This window comes from Chelonia mydas, chromosome 2 (genome assembly GCF_015237465.2).
Source record: "Chelonia mydas isolate rCheMyd1 chromosome 2, rCheMyd1.pri.v2, whole genome shotgun sequence".
Classification (NCBI taxonomy): Eukaryota; Metazoa; Chordata; order Testudines; family Cheloniidae; genus Chelonia; species Chelonia mydas.
Genome location: NC_057850.1, coordinates 239,280,083 through 239,302,078, shown reverse-complemented (window position 1 = coordinate 239,302,078; position 21,996 = coordinate 239,280,083). Strand labels below are relative to the sequence as shown.

Genomic DNA, 21,996 nt, shown 5'->3' with positions numbered 1-21,996 from the left:
CCTGGTCCTTGGTGGTTCCGAGTCAGCATCGGTTTTGTAAGCTGGTTGAAGACAGAAGTAGAATCATAAAAGCTTACAGTTCTGGCATTGTTGCTTAACAATTTTTTAAGTGTCAGTTTATAGGTGGGTGACTGGAGCAATCTCCTTTTTCCTGCGTGTATTCCAGAAATTTTTTTTCTAAGATACTATTCACACGACATCTTCAAGAACTGTCATGCTATTTATAGGTTGATCAGCTTGGGAATATGTAACCTATTTTCATCTAAAAGATCCAAGGGAACATACAAGTACTTTTTAAAAATTGACTGTGTATGTGAATAAATATATAAAAGTAGTGTGGGTGATGTAGATTGCGAGGGATGGATAGTATTCACGTACATGATTTAACTTGCCACTTTTGTGTTTTTCCCCCTGAAGTCACAGATTGTTATTCCCACTTGTTCTGGTTGAGATTCAAAACCACTGTTGGATCCTGTTGGTACATGGATCAGAACTACATTTTTCTTCCCCCATCAGAAGAAATGATTTTTCGGTCACTTTTATCTCTAAAGTGGGAGTAAAACTTTGTACTTCCTGTTCAAGTGGGGCCTAGCATCTGCTTTGTCATCTTAATCAGTAGGAGATAGTAAGTAATGTGAGACTAAATGTGAATTTCAGTAGAATTATAATTCAGAGGAATTCTGAATACTCTTCTTACCTGTGCCATGTAGAGTATTCATCACAGAGCCCTACAGTTAAATATTTGCAATATTTTGTTCAAACTGCTTTCAGATCATCTTCCAACAGATGGCACCATAACCCTTTATTAAATGCTGAAAATGTTCCATGACAACACTTGGGCACTTAGCCTCCAGAAGAGTCCCAAATTTAGGAAAAGAGAAAACAAACCAGAATGAAATTCTCCTCAAGCATCCATTGCTTTAGCCACTTAGGGCTGACACTACAGTTTCTCTGTTTTAGATAGGTTTATGCATCAAGGAGCTGCTTGTTTAAAAAAATTGGAAAGATGCATGAAGGAGGGAATCTGAACTAGATGTTATGATAAACTAAGCTTTTTCTCAGCACTATATTAAAACTAAAAATGTAAAATGGCTTAAAAGTACAGTGTCTCTGTCCACAGTGAAGGAAAACAGTCTTTAAAATCTGTGTTCAAAGTGTAATGTCACATGATTTTTGTTCGAGCATCTTTAAAATCATAAATTGCAGATAGCATGTTTCCTGAGAGCTATCCTCTAAGTCTTTCAAGTTGAATATTGAATTATTATAATGCTGCACATGTTCTAAGCTAATTCTAGAACATGTTACATTTTTATAAAAGCACTCTACATTAAAAATACTTCTTGAATTTTTGCTGTGTCTCTTAAAAAGGTAACATAATGAAAAATTAGACTACCATTCATGTTTGATCCATGTATAACAACGTAACGTAATTAAGAGAAATCAGTAGGGGCGATTCTCAAAGGTAACTAAATCAGACTTCCAGACTTGGTGTCCTAGGCACATGATAAAATTCTTGTCTTACTTTCAAAGAATGCATGTTTTTGGTGAGTTGTTCCAATGGTTAATTACCTTCACAGTTAAAAAATTTGCACTTTATTTCTGAGTCTGAATTTGTCTAGCTTCAGCTTCCAGCCATTCTATTTTGTCTGCTAGATTGAATAGCCCTCTACTATCAAATTTCTGTTCTCTGTGTAGTTAGTTACAGACTGATCAAGTCATCTCTTAACTTTCTCTTTATTAAACTAAACAGATTGAGCTTCTTGAGTCTTTCACTGTAAGGCATTTTTTCCAGTCCTTAAATCTGTCTCATGGCTCTTTTCTAAACCCTCTCCTCCAATTCTTCAATTTCCTTCTTGAATTGTGGACAACAGTACTGAACACAGTATTTCAACAGTGGTCGCATCAGTGCCAAACACAGGGGTAAAATAACCTCTCTACTACTCCTCCTCTTTCTTCCCCAGTTTATACTCCTAGGATCTTATGTTCAGCTGATTATTCACTATCATCCCACAAGTCCTTTTCAGAGTCCCTGCTTCCCAGGATAGGAGTCCCATCCTGTAAGTATGGCCTACATACTTTACATTTGAATGCTTTGAAATGCGTATTGTTTGCTTGCAGCCAGCTTACTAGGCGATCCAGGTTGCTCTGTGTGAGTGACCTGTCCTGTTCTTTAGTTCCCATGTCCCCAGTATTTTTATCATCTGTGCAATTTATTAGTGATACTGTTTTCTTCCAGGTCATTGATAAAAATATTAAATAGCATAGGACCAAGAACCAATCATTGAGGACCTTGTTAGAAAGAAACCACTTGATTATTCCCTATTTGCAGTTAAACAGTTTTTAATCCATTTAATATGTGCCATGTTGATTTTGTATGTTCTAGTTCTTCTTCAAGTGTTTGCTCATGTCCATTCCATATTAGGTGTGTGTGCTCACCACATACACTGTGCTGGAAGTTTTTCCCTCAGCAGTATCCATAGGGGACCGGCTCTGGCGCCCTCTGGAGTGGCACCTGCATGGCGCAGTATAAGGGGTGCCGCCAGCTCCCCCCACCCTCAGTTCCTTCTTGCCGCGAGTGACGGTGCTAGTACGTCCACTGCTTCGGCTAGCGTTGTTTCGTTCTCTGTTCTTGTGAACTTTGAAATCCTGTAAAATAGTTATATATAGTTAGTAGTTTTAGTTACCCTTAGGAGTTAGTTCTTGAACTTTAGTAGTAGTTCTTGAACTCTTCATTAGTCTGGGACGGGACCCAGCCAGGGGTTGCGGCATGCCCCGGTCCCCAGGCTTTAAGCCCTGTGCTCGCTGCAAACTGCCTCTTCCCGTCAGCGATCCACATACCAGCCGCCTAAGGTGCTTAGACGAAGTGTACATAAGTGACAAGTGCCGTATCTGCAAGACCTTCAAACCTAGGACGAAGAAGTGCGATATCCATCTAAGAGCACTCCTAATGGAGTTGTCACTCACTCTGGCACCGGAGCAGTGGTCCAACTCTGCACCGAGCACAGTGGTGCAGAAACTGTGCGCAGTGTTCCCTTGGTGCTGTCCACGAGCCAGCACCAGTCTTCCTCCATGGCTCCGCTCAAGAAGACACTGAGGAGAAGATCCCCTACCTCCTGCAAGGGAACGGAAAGGGCATGGGGAGAGCCAAGGCCTGTGTCGGGCAGCTCAACATCCCCCTCGGGAAGTTGGGCCCCAGCTCAAGTCAAGCGGTGCAGCCCATCCCATGCTTTGCTTGTGACTCCAGATAGCGATGCCCGAAGCCCTTCAAGCAGCATCCTGACGCTCTCTACTTAGAACGTACGCCTCTCCATAAATTGACTCAACTCTTCATTGCTACATCAGATAGAATGAAGGGTCACCCGGTGTCCTCACAGAGGATTTCCAATTGGATTACCTCGTGCATAAGGACCTGTTATGACCTGGTGGGGGTTCTGCCACTGCCAATTGTCAGAGCCTACTCTGCGAGAGCGCAGGTGTCTTCGGTGGCCTTCCTGGTACACATTCCTATCCAGGACATCTGTAGAGTCGCGACGTAGTCCTCTGTCCACACGTTTACTGCTCATTATGCCATCACTTAGCAGGCCATGGATGACTCTGGGTTCGGCAGAGCTGTGTTGCAATCTTCTCATCTGTGACCTCCTACCCACCTCCAGGGGTACTGCTTGGGAGTCACTTAATATGGAATGGACATGATTAAGCACTCGAAGAAGGAAAGACAGTTACCTTTTCCCGTAACTGGTGTTCTTCAAGATGTGTTGCTCATGTCCATTCCATGACTGCTCTCCTTCCCCACTGTTGGAGTTTCCGGCAAGAAGGAACTGAGGGTGCGGGGAGCCGGCAGCGCCCCTTATACCTCACCATGCGGGCGCCACTCCAGAGGGCACCAGAGCCGGTCCCCTACAGACACTGCTGAGGGGAAAACTTCTGGCACCAGTGCATGTGGCGAGCACACACACCTAATATGAAATGGACCTGAGCAACACATCTTGAAGAACACCAGTTACGGAAAAGGTAACTGTCTTTTTCTTAATTAAAATACAGTTTGGTATCAACTCAGAAGCTTTGAATGAGAGCTGCGGAGTGCTCTAAAATCCACATGGTTACTCAAATTGTGGAGGTCTGATGGAGGTAGTATTGGAATTGGAGCACTGCCTGAGCATTTGGAAGGGGAAATGGAGAGAAGGAGAATGTTGGAGGTGCTGGAACTGTGCAGGGAAGAGTGGAGTGGAAAGGAGGGAATAGACCTGTTCAGTGTGGGATGTTGGCAGCTTCAGCACTACCCTTCATAACTCCCCACTGCACTCATGCCATGAAAGGTCTGTCCTCTTTCAAAACATATCCCCACTGACTCTGTGCTTGTCCCTACACTGTACCTACCTCCTCACTCTAGCACTTCAGCCTGCAAGTTTCATGCCAGCACCAGTCTCTGCATGACGAGGAGGGTTGAGAAGGGAGGACTAGGCTGTTTGGGACACGTGGCGAGACAGGAAACAATGCAGGAACAGTGGAGGGAATAACATACAGCCAGTGGCATTGAGTTACCTGGATAATCATTGCTACGGAGCCAGAAGTGGTGGAGAAGGAGAGCTGGGCTGTGATCCATGGGTCTGAGGAAAAAAAAATAATTCTTTTTTTAAACAAAGGGAATTAAATGCCAAAGAACTTTAACACAGAGTTAAAGTTGCTCAGTAGTATGTCAAGCCCTCACAGGTCTCATTCAGATATGCTTGCACCTCTGAAAACCAGGAAATAGAGTTAAAGCACATGTACTCTACAACACAACCTTACTCTGCCCTCTTCGAGTGATGCCCCAACATTCCAATAACACACATGCTATGGACTGCTCAGGGAATGGAATACATGAGCACTTGGACAAAGTCTAACACCGTAGTTCTAAGGCAAAATTGGGGTTAGGTTACGCATAGTCAACATGAGCTGTCAGACTCACACCAAGCCTGCCTACTCCACACAAACCATGCCTTTACCCTTGACCTGAGGATTCCTGCAGAAACATTGCCTCCGCTTACCCCTCACTAAGTACCAGAGACAAAAGTCGTGTGTGCCACCAGACTGCTGACAGTTCCCATAACAAGACTACCTCCGTGTGCAGCTGCTGATGCAAACTGCAGAACTCCTCACAGAAATGAGGCATACTTGATCCTTCAAAGTACATGTGAACTCCTCATATCTGTGACAGTTCTTCCAACCTGCTCCTACCAATTATTCCATCATTCAGTATAGCTATCTCAAAAACAGTGCATGCAGACAAATGCTATCTGTCCTCTTCGGTTGTTTTACAGTCAGAGGTCAGACCTTTGAAATCATGTAATTCCCATTACCAGCTTACCTATTTTCACACTCCAGCTGCAATATTATGTAGCTGTCTATACTCAGTTCCTATCTCCAATTCCCAAAGTATCATTACAGGATCTTTAGCTCTTCAGGAGAGATTAGCTAATAAAATCACATTGGAACTGAGGAACATTCGTGAGGAAGAGAATTGTGAAAGTTTGGAACTGTTAGAAAATTGTGACCCTCCCTCCTGATTGACAGTATACTAATTCTCTGTGGTGATTCTAGGCAAAAAAATACCAAGCTTCATTGGGAAAGAGAAATTGTGAAACTCTGGGAGTCTCTCTTTCTGTGAAAGAGAGCCTTGAAATTTCATTTCCTCATTTCCTGAAAAAACCCTTATTAATGAGGGGACTGGAGACAAATATCAAATGAGGGCAGCTTCTGATGCTTATATTACAAAAATGAGAATGGCTGTCTTGGAGTTATGCTTTTAGGCGTGTGTTGGCTACAGGTTTTGGGGATGTCTCAAATTTCAGCAGAAACTAGAGAATCTCCTCTTTCTTGTAGAGGATGTGCTTCTGGGGTTTGAAAGAGTGGAACACATGTTAATAAAGCCACCCTTTGTCAACTTGGTGCAGTCATCCAGCCCTTGCCTTTAAAAGTGCAGTAGTAGGAATTCAGGGGTGTCCAGAACACCTTGCAAATAACCCTTGTTGGTTCCAGCCCCATGCTCCCAAGCAGTACCAACTTTTTGTTTATGAAAGGCTATAGAACAGGTAAGCAATCAGTTTCTGACCTGGAGGATAAGCAGCCTTCTACCATCATTGGCCCTAATCTTTGGACACCTGTGGGTTTTAAGTATTTTTGCGGGCTACTGAATCAGCATCTGGGAAAGCCCACCAATTTTCTCCCGCCAAGCTTACGTGAGTACAGTTCTATATGGAATATTAAAGATGGAAAAATCCATTCCCTTCTTGCAAAAAATGTCTAATCCATGCTACCTACAAAGTGTTTTGTATTTTTCTAGCTACTTTCTGATACCAAAAGTCCAATATCACCCATCCCGGATATTGGGGACTTCAGCCAGTATTTGATCAATGAAAATTTCCAAATGAAAGTGTCTAAGATGTAATTCTAACCTTGCTGGAAATATCTGCTGGTTATGTGCTTTTGAATGAAGTTCACCTCTGTGCAGAGGACCTGGACAAGGCCTACACACAAACGAAACATTGCAAAGTCGGATTTAAGTTGACACCAATACAACTGGTTAGAGCGTGTCTACTTCTCAAGGGTATTCCCCCTCCTTCACTCTGCTAGTGATGCTAGCATTGAGGCTTTGTTCTCCATTTCTCCTTCGTCTATGACTGCGTAGTTACTTACTATCCCTGTGCATGGAATGCCCTCTAGGACTGGTTTTTCCAGGCTGCTTTCTCAGATAACCTCATTAAGACCCTCTCTGTTAATGCAATATCGATAAGAAATTGGTCAAGTGTTCACATACGTAACTTTTTTTTTCTTAAAATGTTTAGCTTCATGATCTGTTCAAACGCTAATTAATACCTGTATGATCCTATACTTGTAACCCTTCGTCTTTCCTCCTTCATTTTGTTTGTTTTTGTTACCCTGCTTTGCAATTCATCTGTAAATGGATTAATTGTTCTGGACAGGGACCATGTATTTTTGTCTGTACTGTAAAGTGTCTGGCACACTTTTGAGCACTGAAAATAAGTTCTTAGCCCTGTACCTTGAATCTTCTAAAGTCAGATTTTCCATGTATACTTGTGTGTCCTAAACTTGTACATCTAAATACTAGATGTTCATTCACAGATTAGACATATGCATGTGCATGTAATCAACGTGCAGTGATGCTAACTTAAGACAACTGTTCCACGAGAATTGCAAAACAGCAGTATCAAGTTGTCTATACACCTGTATATTAAGCAGTATGGTTTTTACTCTTGCCAAATTTAGAGTGTCTTCCCAATAGCTTCCTGATATTTCTGGATAGTATGGCCAACGTGTCTTGAATGTCTCTAGTGCAGTGTTGTGAGTTGTGGTATCTTACTTGTTCTTGCACACTCTTTCCACACTCTTGTGTATAAATAATTTCCAAGCTTGTTTACCTATTTTTATGGCCTTTTTAGAGTCATCTGTGGAGATGTTGAGTCTTTATATTGGGATCTAATACAGTATATGCTCTGGAATATTGTTTTCCTACTGCTTTCTGACAAGAATTACTACAAGTATTTGACATATTCCCTATGTGCTCACGCTTCCCCACCTTTTCTCTGTAGAGTTGGGCATAACAGTTTCTTTAGTTTTTCATTGCAACTGCAATAAAAAGAAACTGACAGTTGAGGCAGTTACTGGCCATTACGCCTCACCAGCGGGTGGGCTAAAGACTCTATTTGTACCAGTTTTGACAATATTTTTAAGTGGACCAACATTTTGGCATTTGATAAGATTTTAAATTGATTTAGGATATTTGAGATACACATGAATGGAAAAGATCATACATTTCCTCCCCCTGTCAGTAAATGGACACATTTCTCTTTTCATTTCATTTCATTTCATTTCAACTGACTTGGAATAACTCCAGTGAAGGAAAATAAAAAAATATCACTTTTGCTGTAATAATACAACGCATTTTGGTTTATAAACTAAACTAATTTGAAATTAATAATTAATGCTTACAGTGGGAAAATACTATTAAACTAATGGGGAAAATATTAAAATGTAAACTGAGCAAATTATTTCAAATTTATAATTTGAGATATACAGATACATAATTAGAATTTAAATTTGTCTAACTGTACTTTCTCTACTTTTAAATAATGAAATAGGTAATGTTGGTTTTTATTGGGAGCATTACACTGAATTTTTAACTAGACATTTTCTTACATTGTTATGTCTGTCCAGAGAGATAATCAAATTAATAATCTCAAAGTGCTTTAATAGTCATTTTCTATAATAGTGGTGTACAGCATTTGTTATAATTGCATTAAAATCAGGTATATGGAGGAATTGTTACAGGAAATCTCCCTTATGTTCTAAATAACTATTCTGTGTCTTATTGCTCTACTAAGAGAAAATGTAGGGTTTTTTTTCTTTCAACTGTCATGTTTCTAAGTTTTATAACTTGTACTTTATATAAACATGGTAATATATTTTATCGGACAAACTTCTGTTTAGTGAGAGAGACAAGCTTTGAAGCCACTCGGAGCTCTTCTTCAGGTCTGGGAAAGGTAATCAGGCCTGAAGAAAGAGCTCTGTGTAAGCTCAAAAGCTTGTCTCTCACCAGCACAAAGTTGTCTAATAAAAGATATTACCTCACCCACCTTGTCTCCCTAATATCCTGGGACATACCCGACTATAACTACACTGCATTTGTATAAAAATAACACTTTTGAGTAGTAATTTATTGAATAGCAAAAAATCAGTTAATCACGATGTCCGGGTTGTCTGTCTTTGTAAGTCCAGTTTCAGAAGGAAGCTCAACTGGCTGGCCTGAACGAAACCCTAGTACCTGGTCATAACTTCTCACAAAATATTTAGTGTTAAAGACCATCCAGGCATCTTCCTCGATACAAAAAGCACTGCATTATTGTTACATGTTTAACACTTCCTAAAATAGTGTGTACTGCAAATAAAGGAAACTATAGCGTTAATTTTTTTGATATGGTGCCAAAAAGCATACTGCATCAGCATTTCATGGTCCAACATTTTCAACATCATTTTTTTTCCTGTGTGTGAAATTTCAGCAGATTGTTATGCAAAATAGTTTTGTGTCTCTGTGTGACTGGGGAGACAGCTGTTAGTCCTAATGAGGAGTGCTAGCATTACAGTATTTCCGTTGATTGAGACCCACGGAGGGAGCAGAATGTTCCAGATCAGGCAGTGGTGTGTGGTGAGAAAGTGCCACGCTGTCAGCTGGAAGTATATGCTCGGCTGCTCGCTACGACAAGATAAATGAGTTTTGCTGGGGTTTGGCAGAGTCTGAAGCTTTCCTGGAGAACAGTAGTAGCACACCAAACTCCCTGTGGGACCCACGGTTTAAGGTGTCATAAGACAACTGCCTCTTTGCCAGTTTTTTGTCCTACAATGCCTGTCATCCTTTTGAGTTATTAAAAACCTAATGTCTTTTAGCATTCCATTAACACAGGGTCTAATGATCTTTTGTTGATGCATTTTATTAATTTAACCAAGGGGATGTTAACTACAGTTTTAACTTGGTTAGAACCACTTAAAGGCCAGTAAAAACAGAAGAAGTGAGAAGTTATTTAATCTCTTCCTTTTTTTCTTACATTAATGGTTTGTATTCAGTACAGCTAAATCTTGATTTTTTAAAAAATTTTTATTTATTTATTTATTTATTTAATTTATTTATTTATTTATTTTTAACTTCTAGGTCTCCAAATGTTTGGTGCTAACACATTAACTGGCTGCTTCAGCAAACCCTCTGAGTTCAAGTTCTGTTTTAGTTTGTAACTGAAAAATATTGGTTTTTGTTGTTCCTATTTTGTCTAAATTAAAGAACCTTACAGTTTGATGTGATTTTTACCAGTCTCATATCAAGAAAAGCCCCAAATTGGAATAGTAGGGAGTTTCAAGTGAGCTATGATTTGAATTGCATGAGAATAGTGCAGCACCGGCCCACACTCTTAGGCCAATGGTATTATTTGCACCCATTTCTGAATTTAATTTACAAGCAATTTGAATGTGTCATTGAATGCGTTCCACCTTCAAGAAACTTAGACTTGGTGCTTAGTAAACTTGTTTATCTAACAGTAGTTTAAGCACCGATAATTTACTGCTTGTCTGTCTGCAGGGAGGTGGTGGCAACTGCACCGTCTCTGCGTACGTCTATATTGCAATGAAAAACCTGTGGCTGGCCTATGCTGTTTACTTGCAGTGTAGATGTTCAGGTTTGGGCTGGATCCTGGACTCTGGGACCCTCAGTTAAACAGCCCCTTACCCTGAGCCTCACAAGCCCAAGTCAGCTGGTATGGGCCCACTACATGTGTCTAATTGCAATGTAGACATACCCTCTTTGCCTCTCTATTGAAGAGATCCAGGAGGGGAACGGTCAATGTGGTGGAGGGGGAAAAAATCTCATTTGATGGCTTCTGAGGAAACCCTATGACAAACTTACTACTGAGGAGTCTCTTAGTTGCTTAAAGAGCTAGTGTAGCATCATACAGAAACCATGTATTTGTAGGTTATACTTTGGAGGAAAGATTTACTACTTGTTTAACTCTGTTGCATGGTATGGAAAATACATGTACCATATAAAATTCTCCAGCCCAAGAAGGAAGTAATTTTACCATGAAAGGGTATTCATTCCAGTCGTCTAGGGCATCTATTACTTTGCTGTCCAAGGGCTCCATCCTGCAATTGTTGGTGAGAGCCAGATTGTGCCTTCGGTATTTGTGGCCCCAAAGTACTATTTAGGTGCACAGATGTCTCTATTTTTGTGCTGGGGAGCATGGAGTTCTGAAGATTGGGTTGTGAACACCTTTGATTCATGCTGTGTGAATTTCCCTGGATAGCTTAGTTGCACTCTAATAGTGCATTAAGAAACTTTGTATCATTAATACAGTGGAGTTGAGTCCTAATTAGAGTTTAATTTGATGTCAATTTAAATTAAGAGGGCTTGCGTAAACTGGTCCGTTGTGACCTGGATAGTGCTAATCTCAATCAGTAGTCTGAATAGACATGAAATCAAATTCTCACAGTACAACAGAAATGACAGGAACAACTGACATCTTAAATTAAAATTACTAAATTCCAAGAAATTGATGTGCCTGACCTCAACTACAGGATAGGTCATTAAATCACATCCATAGAAACTGAGCTGAGAAGCATACTTTAATGGTTTAGGAGAGGGAAGAAAATGCCTTGAGCACATTGGATAGGTGGAAACTAGCCAACAAATTTTTAGTTGAGAATTTGTGTATGTATTAATGAAATAAAATTGAAGAAATAGGCCAAAACCCCTGAGATCTATCATTTCAAGTTTAACAACTAAACGAGTATTCCTTTATGGTCACTTTTCATAACATTTTCATCCTTCATTAGAGTTCAGCAATATATCTGACATTCTGTATTTACATTTCTTGGCACCATTTTTCTTCCTTAAGGGTGCAGATACATTTTTTTTTTTATGTTGTCATATCACAGATTTAGGTATAATGGGTCAGATCCTAAGTATCCGCTGATGATCTGTCAAATCTTCTAGCAGTATCTGAAATGTACCCATGAAAGGTGTCTATATACCATTACGTGTGTGTGTGTGTACACCATAAAATCTAAAAATATTTTAAACCAAAACATTTTCTAACTTCATCTGAAGTCTCTAAAGGAGCTTAATTGTTTTCCTGATGTGGACAATACAAATGACTAAAGCAGTACAGAAATTCAGTTTGGCAGGAAAAATATAGAAGCTTGGGTGCTGGGAGATTAAAATAGTTTAATTTTACTTTTAAATGTAGCATTCATTCCATTTTAATGAATAGTTTAGTACTTTATCTTCTGCCAAGGTGACCAGAGTGAATGAAGAGGTCTTCATTAGGGATGTTATGATTTGATAACTAAAATTAGAGATGGAAGATTGGGCAAGTTAGTAGAAACTATAGTAAAGAACAGAATTATCAGACATAGATAAACATGATTTATTGGGGAAAAGTCAACACTGTTTTTGTAAAAGGGGAAGTCATTCCTTACCAGTCTATTAAAATTCTTTGAGGTGTCAACAAGCAAGTGAATAAGGGTGATCCAGTCAATGTACTGTACTTGGATTTTCAACCACCCTACAACAGGATCCCCACCAAAGGCTCTTAAGGAAAGCAGGCACTCATGGTATAAGACAGAAGGTCCGCTTATGGATCAGGAACTAGTTAAAAAAAGATAGGAAACAAAAGGTAGCTTTCAAGATGGAAAGAGGTGAACAGTGAGGTTCTCTGTACTGGGACCTGTGCTGTTCAGTGTATTCATAAATGATTTGGAAAGGGGAGTAAACAGTGAACTAGCAAAGTTTGCAAATGATAAAAATTATTCACGATAGTGAAGTCCAAAGTTGATTGAAGAATTACAGGGGTATCTTACAAAACTGGGTGACTGGGCAACAAAATGTCAGATGAAATTAAACAGTGATAAGTGCAAAGTAATGCACCCTGGAGAAAATAATCTCTGCACACATATACACATAGGCTCTAAATTAGCCTTTCTTCAGTGGTAACGAGATCTTGGAGTCACTGTGGACAGTTCTCTGAAAACTTCAGCTCAGTTCGCAGCACCAGTCAAAAAAGCTAACAGTGTTAGGAAACATTAGGAAAGGATTTAGAAAAGAGACACGGGTGGACCGGGACATATGTTAAAGGTCTATAGAATCATGAATGGTGTGGAAAAAATGAATAGAGAAGTGTTTTTACCCTGTCTCACAATACAAAAACCAGGAGTCACCTGATGAAACTAGTCGGCAGCAAGTTTAATACAAACAAGAGGAAATTTTTTTTCTACGCAACATATAATTAACCTGTGGAACTCATTGCTATGGGATGTGATGGCCAAAAGCATAACTGGTTTCAAAAAAGAACTAGATAAGTTCATGGACGGTAGGTCCATCAATGGATATTAGCCAAGAGGGTCAGGGATGCAACCCTTTGGCTGGGCAATCCCAAATCTCTAACTTCCAGAAACTGCAAGGGGAGGATGGCGTAGATCACTCCAAAATTGCCCTGTTCTGTATGTTCCTCCTGAAGCTCTGGTACTGGCCACTGTTCGAGACAGAATAGTGGACTAGATGGACCATTAGTGTGACTGGTATGACAGTTCTTATGACTACTTAGTTTCTCTAGTCTGTCTGTACCAGTGCAGCACTTTTCTCTACAGTGTTGTTTTTTCCCCTAGGGCTTTGTCCAAGCTAGCTTTATGTGCTATATGACCTGACTTCCCTCATTTCCACTGAGAGTTTATTCAAAGTCTAATGTCTCTCACTTGAAGATTGCCTTAATTTTTAGTCACTTTGGTTTAAAATTATCTATTGTAAATGACACATTTAAAAGAACATAAGAATAATTAACAGAAGAATTTGAAATCAAGGTTCCTTAACTCTTCCTGAAGCTTTGATTATTATTCTTTTTTACTCCCAATTGTTTAGCACCGTGACATCAGCTGTTTTCACAGTGGGTGACAATGTTGTTTCGGGTAGCGATGACCGTACTGTAAAAGTCTGGGACTTGAAAAATATGAGATCTCCTATTGCTACTATCCGTACAGACTCTGCAGTGAACAGGTAAACAGTCAATTGAGTTAACCCTAAAAAATTTCAATTAAAATGTATTGAACCTGAACTAAAATTCAATGATCAAGAGTGAAAACAAAGCTTGGGTTGGATTTGTAAAAAGCCTTCTTATAAAGCAGATAATTTTGCTTTCCTGGAATTTCTGGTGGTAGTTGTGCGTCCGTGTGCCACACATGATCAAGCTTATTCCAATAAAAAAAATCTTTGCTGTAATATACTCATTAATACTGTTAAATTTAATAGTAAATATTCAACCACATCACTGTCAATGAACTCAGACTTGTACTGTCAAGTCCTATTTGTCAGGCTCAGTTTTGTACATAACCTACTTTTATCTTTTCTGTGCAGGATTAATGTATGTGTTGGCCAAAGAATCATTGCCCTTCCACATGACAACCGTCAGGTTAGATTATTCGACATGTCAGGAGTGCGATTAGCACGGCTCCCTCGCAGTAACAGACAGGTAGCTGAATTTCTGGAGTGCAAATGTTGTCAGTTACTGAAAATTAGTATTCAATACAAAACATTTTGAGTTTTCTAAATTTGGGTAAATCTTTATCTTGGAACAGATAAATTAATATAATATTTTAATTTTTTTTACTGAGTCCTCAAAATATGTATGATGTATATTTTCAATTTAGATAGTTTCACCTTGACTTCTCTGTGCTGAAGTGTTTCTGACTTTTTAAAATTTTATAAATGAAGTGAAGAATGCTTAAAAACCACTTGAAGTCTAAATGTAGAGTGTATCTTAGAACATGGATCTGCTCTGAAAAATGACTGACTACATAACATCTTGAAGTTCCAGGTCTCTCAGTGATTGCCTGTTAAATTTGTTTAGTTTACAAGTAAAAAAAAGTTGCAGTCCATCCTGCAAACTGAAGTTTTTGATAGTGATGCTTTTTTCCCATGCTTGTGCTAGTATCCGTTTTGGACTTGGGACTTAGTAATAGAGCTGATGTGTAGGTTTAAAAAAAAACAAACAAAAAAAAAACCCCGCAACATTTTTCTCTCCTTTTAGTGTAGGGGCTGTAGAGTTAACTGGAATAATGTAGTAAAAACAGTCCTGAAAAATTTAGCTAGTGTGACTCATAATAGACACAAAATAGATCTGAGTAATAAGGTGCCACTTTTATATAGTCACTTGTTCTAACAATAACTACCATTTAAAATTAGAATAAACTTACTTAATATTGCAGTTCTGTAGCATCTTTCAAGCATTCCATAGGACCCGAAAGCATGTTACAAACTCTGCATCTCACAACATTCCTGGAAGGTAGATGTATAGAAATCACATCGCATGCCACTGAAACGCAGCCCACTCTGGGGGTGGAATGCAACAGCTGTAAAACACTGCTACACAGTTTAAAAGAAGGGTTTTAAGAATAGCTTAACCATAAGGAACAGGGAGGGGAGTATTGAAGTGTCAGTATTTCAGTTTGGTTTTTTGATGCTTCAGCCTGCAGTAATGATCCTTTTGATTTGAGGGTTGGCAAGGATTCTGTTTGGGACTGCTTGTTAATTGACTTGAGGGGTAGCTGTTGTGAGACATTATTTTTCTCCCACAGTGCGACTAATGTCATGACTCCACAGTAGTATTAGCCGTTCTTTAAGAGAATGAATGATCAGAAACCAAAACCAAATCTCTTGTGAGTGCCGAGCCATTGGAATGTCACTGAACAGGCTGCTATTATTTTTCTTACAGAAAGTAACTTTTGTTAATACTTTTTTAAAAAAAAAACAAAAGTAGATTAAGACTTCTGGGCAAGATCTGTAATTAGGCAGGACCCAGGGTGCTGGTGATTCAGTTGGTGATACTCTTTTATATAAGCCGGTATTACCAGTGCCCCAGCATGGTTTTAAGGGATACTGTGTGCTGAAGAACTTACCTTTCAGATGAGACCAACAAATGATCTTTAGGGTCCCTATTAGGGTACATCTACACAGCAAAAAAAACAAAAAACAAAAACTGTGGCAGTATGTCTCAGCCTAGGTCAGTTGACTTGGGCACATTCTACAGGACTAAATTTAAAAGCGTAGACATTCAGGCTTGGGCTGGAGCGCAGGCTGTGATACCCAGTGAGAGTGGGACGATCTCCAGCCTGAGCCCAAACATCTCCACTGCTATTTTTAGCACTGTAGAGCAAGCCCGAATCAGTTGACCTGGGCTGCGAGACTCTCTGCCACAGGGTTTTGTTGTTGTTGGGTAGACACACCCTTAGGGGGCAGTGTTTGAGAGAGAAGTGGTTTCTGTCTTTTATTTGGTATAACTAAAAAACATTTTGCGATATGGCATTAATCCTGTTTTTAATTCTAAAAAGCATCAGGAAAGTAATTCAAGTAGATCGCAGCAAAGCCGTTCAACAGAGGATGTAATACTTAAATTGAGGATTTTCGTGCTACTTGATAGATCTTTAAGATATTGAAGATTATAGAAATGGGGAGAGGGATCATAGTTTCATGCTCTTTTCTGTTAAATTTGTAGATACATTTTTACAGGAAATAAGTAAAAGGAACAAAGTCCTTCAGAACTCTTGCTGTTCTGGAGAAACCATGTTTACAAATCTCTGAAATTATTTTTCTGTAGGATGTAGATTTTTCTAGACTGTAAATGCTCCTTTAGGTTTGTAGTACTTTAATATCAGCAGCACAGGTCTGTCCAATGCCTGCTTTTCTAAACAAAGCTATTTTCTTTCACGATATTCCAAGAGATCCACATCAGACTTCGTAGCTAAGGTTACGTGTTTGTCACAGAAGTCACGGATTCCGTCACTTCTTCAGCAGACTGCGTGGCTGGCTTGGGAGCCGCCTGAGCAGCTCAGGTAGCCCCTGGGCCACGTGCACTGACCACTGCTGGGGAAGTCTCGGGCCCCCAGACCCCCAGCAGCAGAAGTTTGGGTATGGGGGGGGCTCAGTGCTGGAGATTGGGGTGTGGGGCAGTGCTTATGTGTTGTGGGAGCTCCCCGGTAGGGCGACAAGAACTCCTCTCCCTTAGCTCCTAGCTCCATATGCTGCCTCTGCCTCCAGGTGCCGCCCCTGCAGCTCCCATTGGCCGGGGTTCCCAGCCAATGGGAGCTGCAGAACTGGGGCTTGGGGTGGAGCAGAGGCAGCACACGGAGCTAGGAGTTGGAGGTCGCTGCTTCCCAGGAGCCGGATAGGGAACCTGCCCCAGCACCCACACCCCTCTGCCCCCTGGCTATGGCCCCCAGGACCCATGGCGTACCACCTGGAACACCTCCTCCAGCACCCGCGGTGCCCCCAGGGCTGCCCCCTCCCCCCAGTTTTAGTCAGAGGTATATAGTAAAAGTCATGGACAGGCCATGGGCTGTGAAGATTTGTTTACTGTCCGTGACCCGTCCATGACTTTTACTAAAAATACCCATGACTAAAACATAGCCTTATTCATGGCATATAAACTTTTATTTTACAAACTAACTTGTTCTTACATTTTTTTTGTGCTCTAAAACTTGCCAAATGTACTTCATTATATTTGAGAGCTATTTTTTTCTGATAGAAGTTTTATGCATGGCAAGAGAGAGACTGGGAATTTTTAATAAAAATTAATAACATCCAGTGTTCTGTTAAACACTGGCGCTTAAGATACTGGAAGGTTCATCCTGGTGTGACCTTTTAGGTAATATAAAAAAATCTATTTGAATAGGCTTATTTGGTAAATGCAAACAGATACTTGTATCAGTTCATCATGAATTAGTATAGTGAATAGGTTGCTAATTTTAAAACACCTTTATTTAATGTAATACTAATTTATTTATTTAAATTGTAATAGGGCCATAGAAGAATGGTTTGCTGTTCAGCTTGGAGTGAAGACCATCCAATATGTAACCTATTTACCTGTGGGTTTGATCGTCAAGCTATTGGCTGGAACATCAACATCCCTGCCTTGTTACAGGAAAAATGAGATGCTGGAAGAATTTTTGCTTTTGTTGCCATGGACTTGTAAACTTTTTTATTGTTGCAGACTCTTCTGAATATTAGTCTGCCTTCATTGTAAAAGTTCTCCCTTAAAAGGAGTGCTTTGTTGTTACCACATTGTGCACCATTTGCATGTAATGTACAGAAAATGTGACTTTTTTAAAAATTAGTTTGTCTTGTGTATGAACTTTTATATCTTGGCATCCACTGGTCAGTAGAAAGGAGTTCACTGTTATATAGAGCACATAAGTGTTTGTAAGTTATTCAGCATTTGCTAGATGAACAGTAGGGCATTACATTTGTGACTTAAATGTGAAATTTATATACTTATTGTGAAGAATATATAGTAGTCTATTGCATTTTCCATAATTTTACATATCTGCCTTGTGTTAAAAGGAATCTGCAGGGCTGAACTTCAAGAAGTGTGAATTTCAGTAATAGTATCATGTTAAACATTTTCTTGTTTGCATCTGTCTGAAGTATGATTTTTAGTGCTGCAATGTAGTGTAACTTCAACTCCAATTTTATTTCTAGTTACTGGAGAAATAACATGGATTTGAGAAAGGAAAAAACAAGCAGCCTCTTGTAGTGTGCATAGAATGCTGCGTTAAAACATTCAGGATGTTTTTGCACATTTCTTTTGAAAAAGAACAAGAAAATGTTCATTCTGCCCTTCATGCATAAAGCTCATTCCAATCTTATATCATCTCATACTAGCAAAAATCCAGAATATTATGATTCTAATCACTGAAATCTATTCAAGCAAATTTTTAAAGCACTTTAGTTTATAGCTATTGTTATAAACCATTTATGAAAGTTTCAGATGTTCCACTGAATGTGAGTTGACTTATATAGGAAGGATTTGACACTTTTTGGTTACCTACCCCAAAAGGAAATTTTGTTTGTTTTTACACCTTCAATGAACATGTTTTTAAATGGGTTCATTTCCTTAGTTTTATTTTGAGCCAGCAATATGAAGTAAATGAGTACTACCTCAAAAAATGAATTTCGGTCAGGATAAATTGAGTCTTTCCATAACCTCGAGAAAGTGCTTTTGGTCTGTGTCTGAAATACTGTCTTTAAGATGAAGAAAGACAATCATGCCAAATGTGATTTTTAAGATAATTAACACTTAAGGCTAATGGGGCAATACCACAGATAAACACCATGTGTCATCTTTGTTCTTTCAGCTCTAACTAGGGCTGCTGCAGTCCCTTCTCCATTCCAGAGGGAATAATTCTGTAGCTTTTCACTCCTTACTCCCAAGTGATCTTACACTGGCTTTCCTCCTCATTGTGTTTAGCCTTGTACTGGCATTGTGTTGAGTTATTCCCAGCTGTTGCTCAAATAAGCAAATGCATATGGCAGCTGACATTTTCAGAAGGAAGAGGAAGGCTGCTTTAGACCGACCTTTTAGCTCTGCCCCTAAGTGTGTGACATATCACAGCATAAGATGAAAAATCAAAGTAATTAGATGGTGGCTTCTTATATAGTAGGATATTTAAAGTGGAGTGCCATAAGATATTAAGTATTATGATCTTCTAATCACATTCTTATGATTATATGAAACAAAAGCTGAGCTTGAGTCCTCTACAGCACTGCTTAGAGTGAAGTTGAGAGGCTGATTTGTTAACCGGATCTTTCATTCATTAGTATATGAAGGCAAAGAGGTGGAGTAGGAGGGGAGAATAAGTGCACCATTAAGTAATTATGAAAAAATTGGGGTCCTAGCAGTAAGCTGAAGCATAAAACTATGAAAGGATAATAAGGGGTGAGGTGGTTAATGGAGAGACTAAAAGAGCATACATGTGGCGACTTCATAGAGCAGAACATCTTACAGTAGCTTGATTTTTCAAAACACTTGTTTTTCTGAGTAACAGTATATATGTAGACTGTGAGTCTTTCAGAATTGCCACACTTTCATACCTGCTAGTGAAGAGTTCAGATGATCAGCTGTAGGCTTTAATTGCTGGTATCAGAAGACTTTTATTTAGAGGACCCTGTCACAGTATCTACGCTAATTGTCAAGTGGTTTTTTGTTTCTAACAATTTGGAAGATAGAATTTAAACTCTCATCAGATTTTTTTTTTTTACTCTCTGGGGCATACACACTGGGTTGGTGTTGGGCTACAGACATGTTTTTTACAAACAAGACTAAAACATATTTTTGTTAGAGAGGAAGGAAAAGAAACATAAGCACAGATGCAGTCTGGATACTTAAAAAAAAAAATTCACATTTTGCCATGTGCACCTCCTGCTAATAGAATCAAAGCAGCTTCAGGTTGGTCCATATCCAGTATCCCGAGCAATGATTAACCATTTAATTTGCTTGGACTTGACAAACTTAGGTTGGAGGAAAGGTTAATAGTGTGATTCTACTATCCCAAACTGTATTTAACATATACACATGTAACACAGCCATTAGAATCTATGCAGTTTAATTGTCATTGTTTCCAGTGGCTGCTGACCTTTATATCACCAGAGTGATCAAGCTCTGACATCAGAAAGGAGTATACACTTATTTCCTCTGGGGATGGAGTGGAGGAACCAACCAAGGTGCTAGAGACAGGTTCTCAGGAGCAGACTAATACTTAATCAGTTGAATGACTGTACCATCTTTTAACTTTTATATATTCTACTACTTGGATGAAATATTGAGGCCATACATTTCCCCTTCCAGTAAGGCAAAGATTGGTGGTGGACAATGTTACGCTGACTGAACATGTGTAAGCATTTCAGTTTTGGTCATGCATGGAATCGAGAGTGTTCAAAAGAGAGCTAATCAGTGCTGAACTAATTATATCCAACATTTCATAAAATGGAGGAAAGTTGCTGTTACATATTTTCATTATTGATGCAGAACTTCACTTGAATGCATCACTGGACAAACTCTAAGATCTTTTGTGAGGGGGAGGGTGTTTCCCCATAAGCAGTGAATATTGGTTTTCACAGACTCAAATTCTGTACATACTTTAGAGTCAGAATAATTTGGTGTGAAACATCTTATTTGTTGTCTAAGTCTGTGAAAGCCAATTTTTTTGGGGGGAAAAATCCTGAATTTATAAATATGTGAAACGACTTGTTTTTATTTACTTGTATTCTGCTGATTGCTTTTAGATGTTTAGTGTTTTCTTCATTACAGGTTGAAAATGCATTAAATCATTCAACAGAGTTTTGTAACTTGCTGTTCATAAACTCTGTCCTTATTACCTTAGTGTTGCTGTTACCTCAGTATTGCAGCCAATGGGAAAGCAATCAAATGATTCCCCACCACCATCATAATTTTCAACGCTGATCTTTCTTCTACTCTAGTTCGGTTTCCAAGGCAATGGCAGGCAGATTGCTGCTGGAAAAGGGCTAAAGCTGTCCCTGAAAATATGACTTGTGTTGTAATTTGCTATGCTGACAGTTCAATATAGATTTAAAAAGGGCTCAAATGTCTTTTATTTCCATTTTTTTTCAAATTCCATATAAGCAAATCTTTAATTGCATCTTGTTGCACAGGTTATAAACGCCCTTTTTTAAAAAACGTTGTATGAAATTGATTTTTGTGCTTAAAGAAACTAGTTAAAATGAATACAGTACAATTTTAATTTACCACTGATATCACTTACAATAAACTGAGATGAAGATTAAGTGATCTTGTAGATTCAAACATCCATGTAAAAATGAATGACAATTGCTATGGAAACACCTTGCAGAATTCAAATCCATCCTAAAATGTTCATGGAGAGTTGTCAGTATCATGTAACCATTCCACATTGTTCTTGTCTGGTCCCACAAGCTAAGCAGGGTCATGTCTAGCAAGCAATAGGATGCAAAACCTTCAAGGAGAAAAATCTAGAATACGTATGGGTTTGGAGCTCAGGATACAATAGATGGCACTATTCCAACTCTCTGAACTAGTGTTGTTAATTGGTGTTGCTGGATATACCCCTTGCTGGGCCCTGGGAGGGGAGGATATTGCCTGATTTGAATGCAGTGCGGGCAAGAGCCAGACCCAAGCAGGGGGAGAGAGTAGATTGGGAGACAGACGCTATGGGAAGGGGAGTTACTGGGACAAGGAGCCTGGGGCAGAGTGGGGAAGGAAACTGACGGAGTTGGGGTGGGTGAAGTGAGACTGGATCTGGCTGGTCAAGAAAAGTGGACTGAACCAGTGAGGAGGGAGGAGGAGATGGGGGCAGGGGAGAGCCAGGATGTGGTGAGATGACTGGGACAAGGAGTATTGAGGGGGGGGCACTGAATTCAGATGAGGAGCACTGGGAGAAAAATTTGGACTGGGAACCAATTGGGTGTGGAGAAATGTGGTCATTGTGGAAGGAGACTGGAGAGACCAGATTGCTAGAGGAACTGGGGAAGGGAGGGATCTCTGCCTGGGTGAGGAGACTGGGGATGTGGAGCTTAGGGCTGGTGGGAAAATGGAATGACTGGGCAAGGGAGTGGCAGGGAGACTGCTAAGAGGTGTA

At 39.6% G+C, this 21,996-nt stretch overlaps 1 protein-coding gene across 5 annotated transcripts in view; it reads left to right on the top strand.

The window, feature by feature from the left end:
- Positions 1 to 21,166, top strand: part of WDR37 (WD repeat domain 37) — a 64,655-nt gene extending 43,489 nt beyond the window's left edge. For all 5 annotated transcript variants that reach the window (XM_037891016.2, XM_027830995.3, XM_043541500.1 and 2 more), the window contains 3 exons: positions 13,454 to 13,588; positions 13,946 to 14,060; positions 17,385 to 21,166. In XM_037891016.2, the coding sequence (XP_037746944.1) occupies positions 13,454 to 13,588; positions 13,946 to 14,060; positions 17,385 to 17,516 (382 nt within the window). In that variant the 3' untranslated portion in view covers positions 17,517 to 21,166. The remainder of the gene's footprint in view (positions 1 to 13,453; positions 13,589 to 13,945; positions 14,061 to 17,384) is intronic.
- The last annotated feature ends 830 nt before the right edge of the window (positions 21,167 to 21,996 follow it).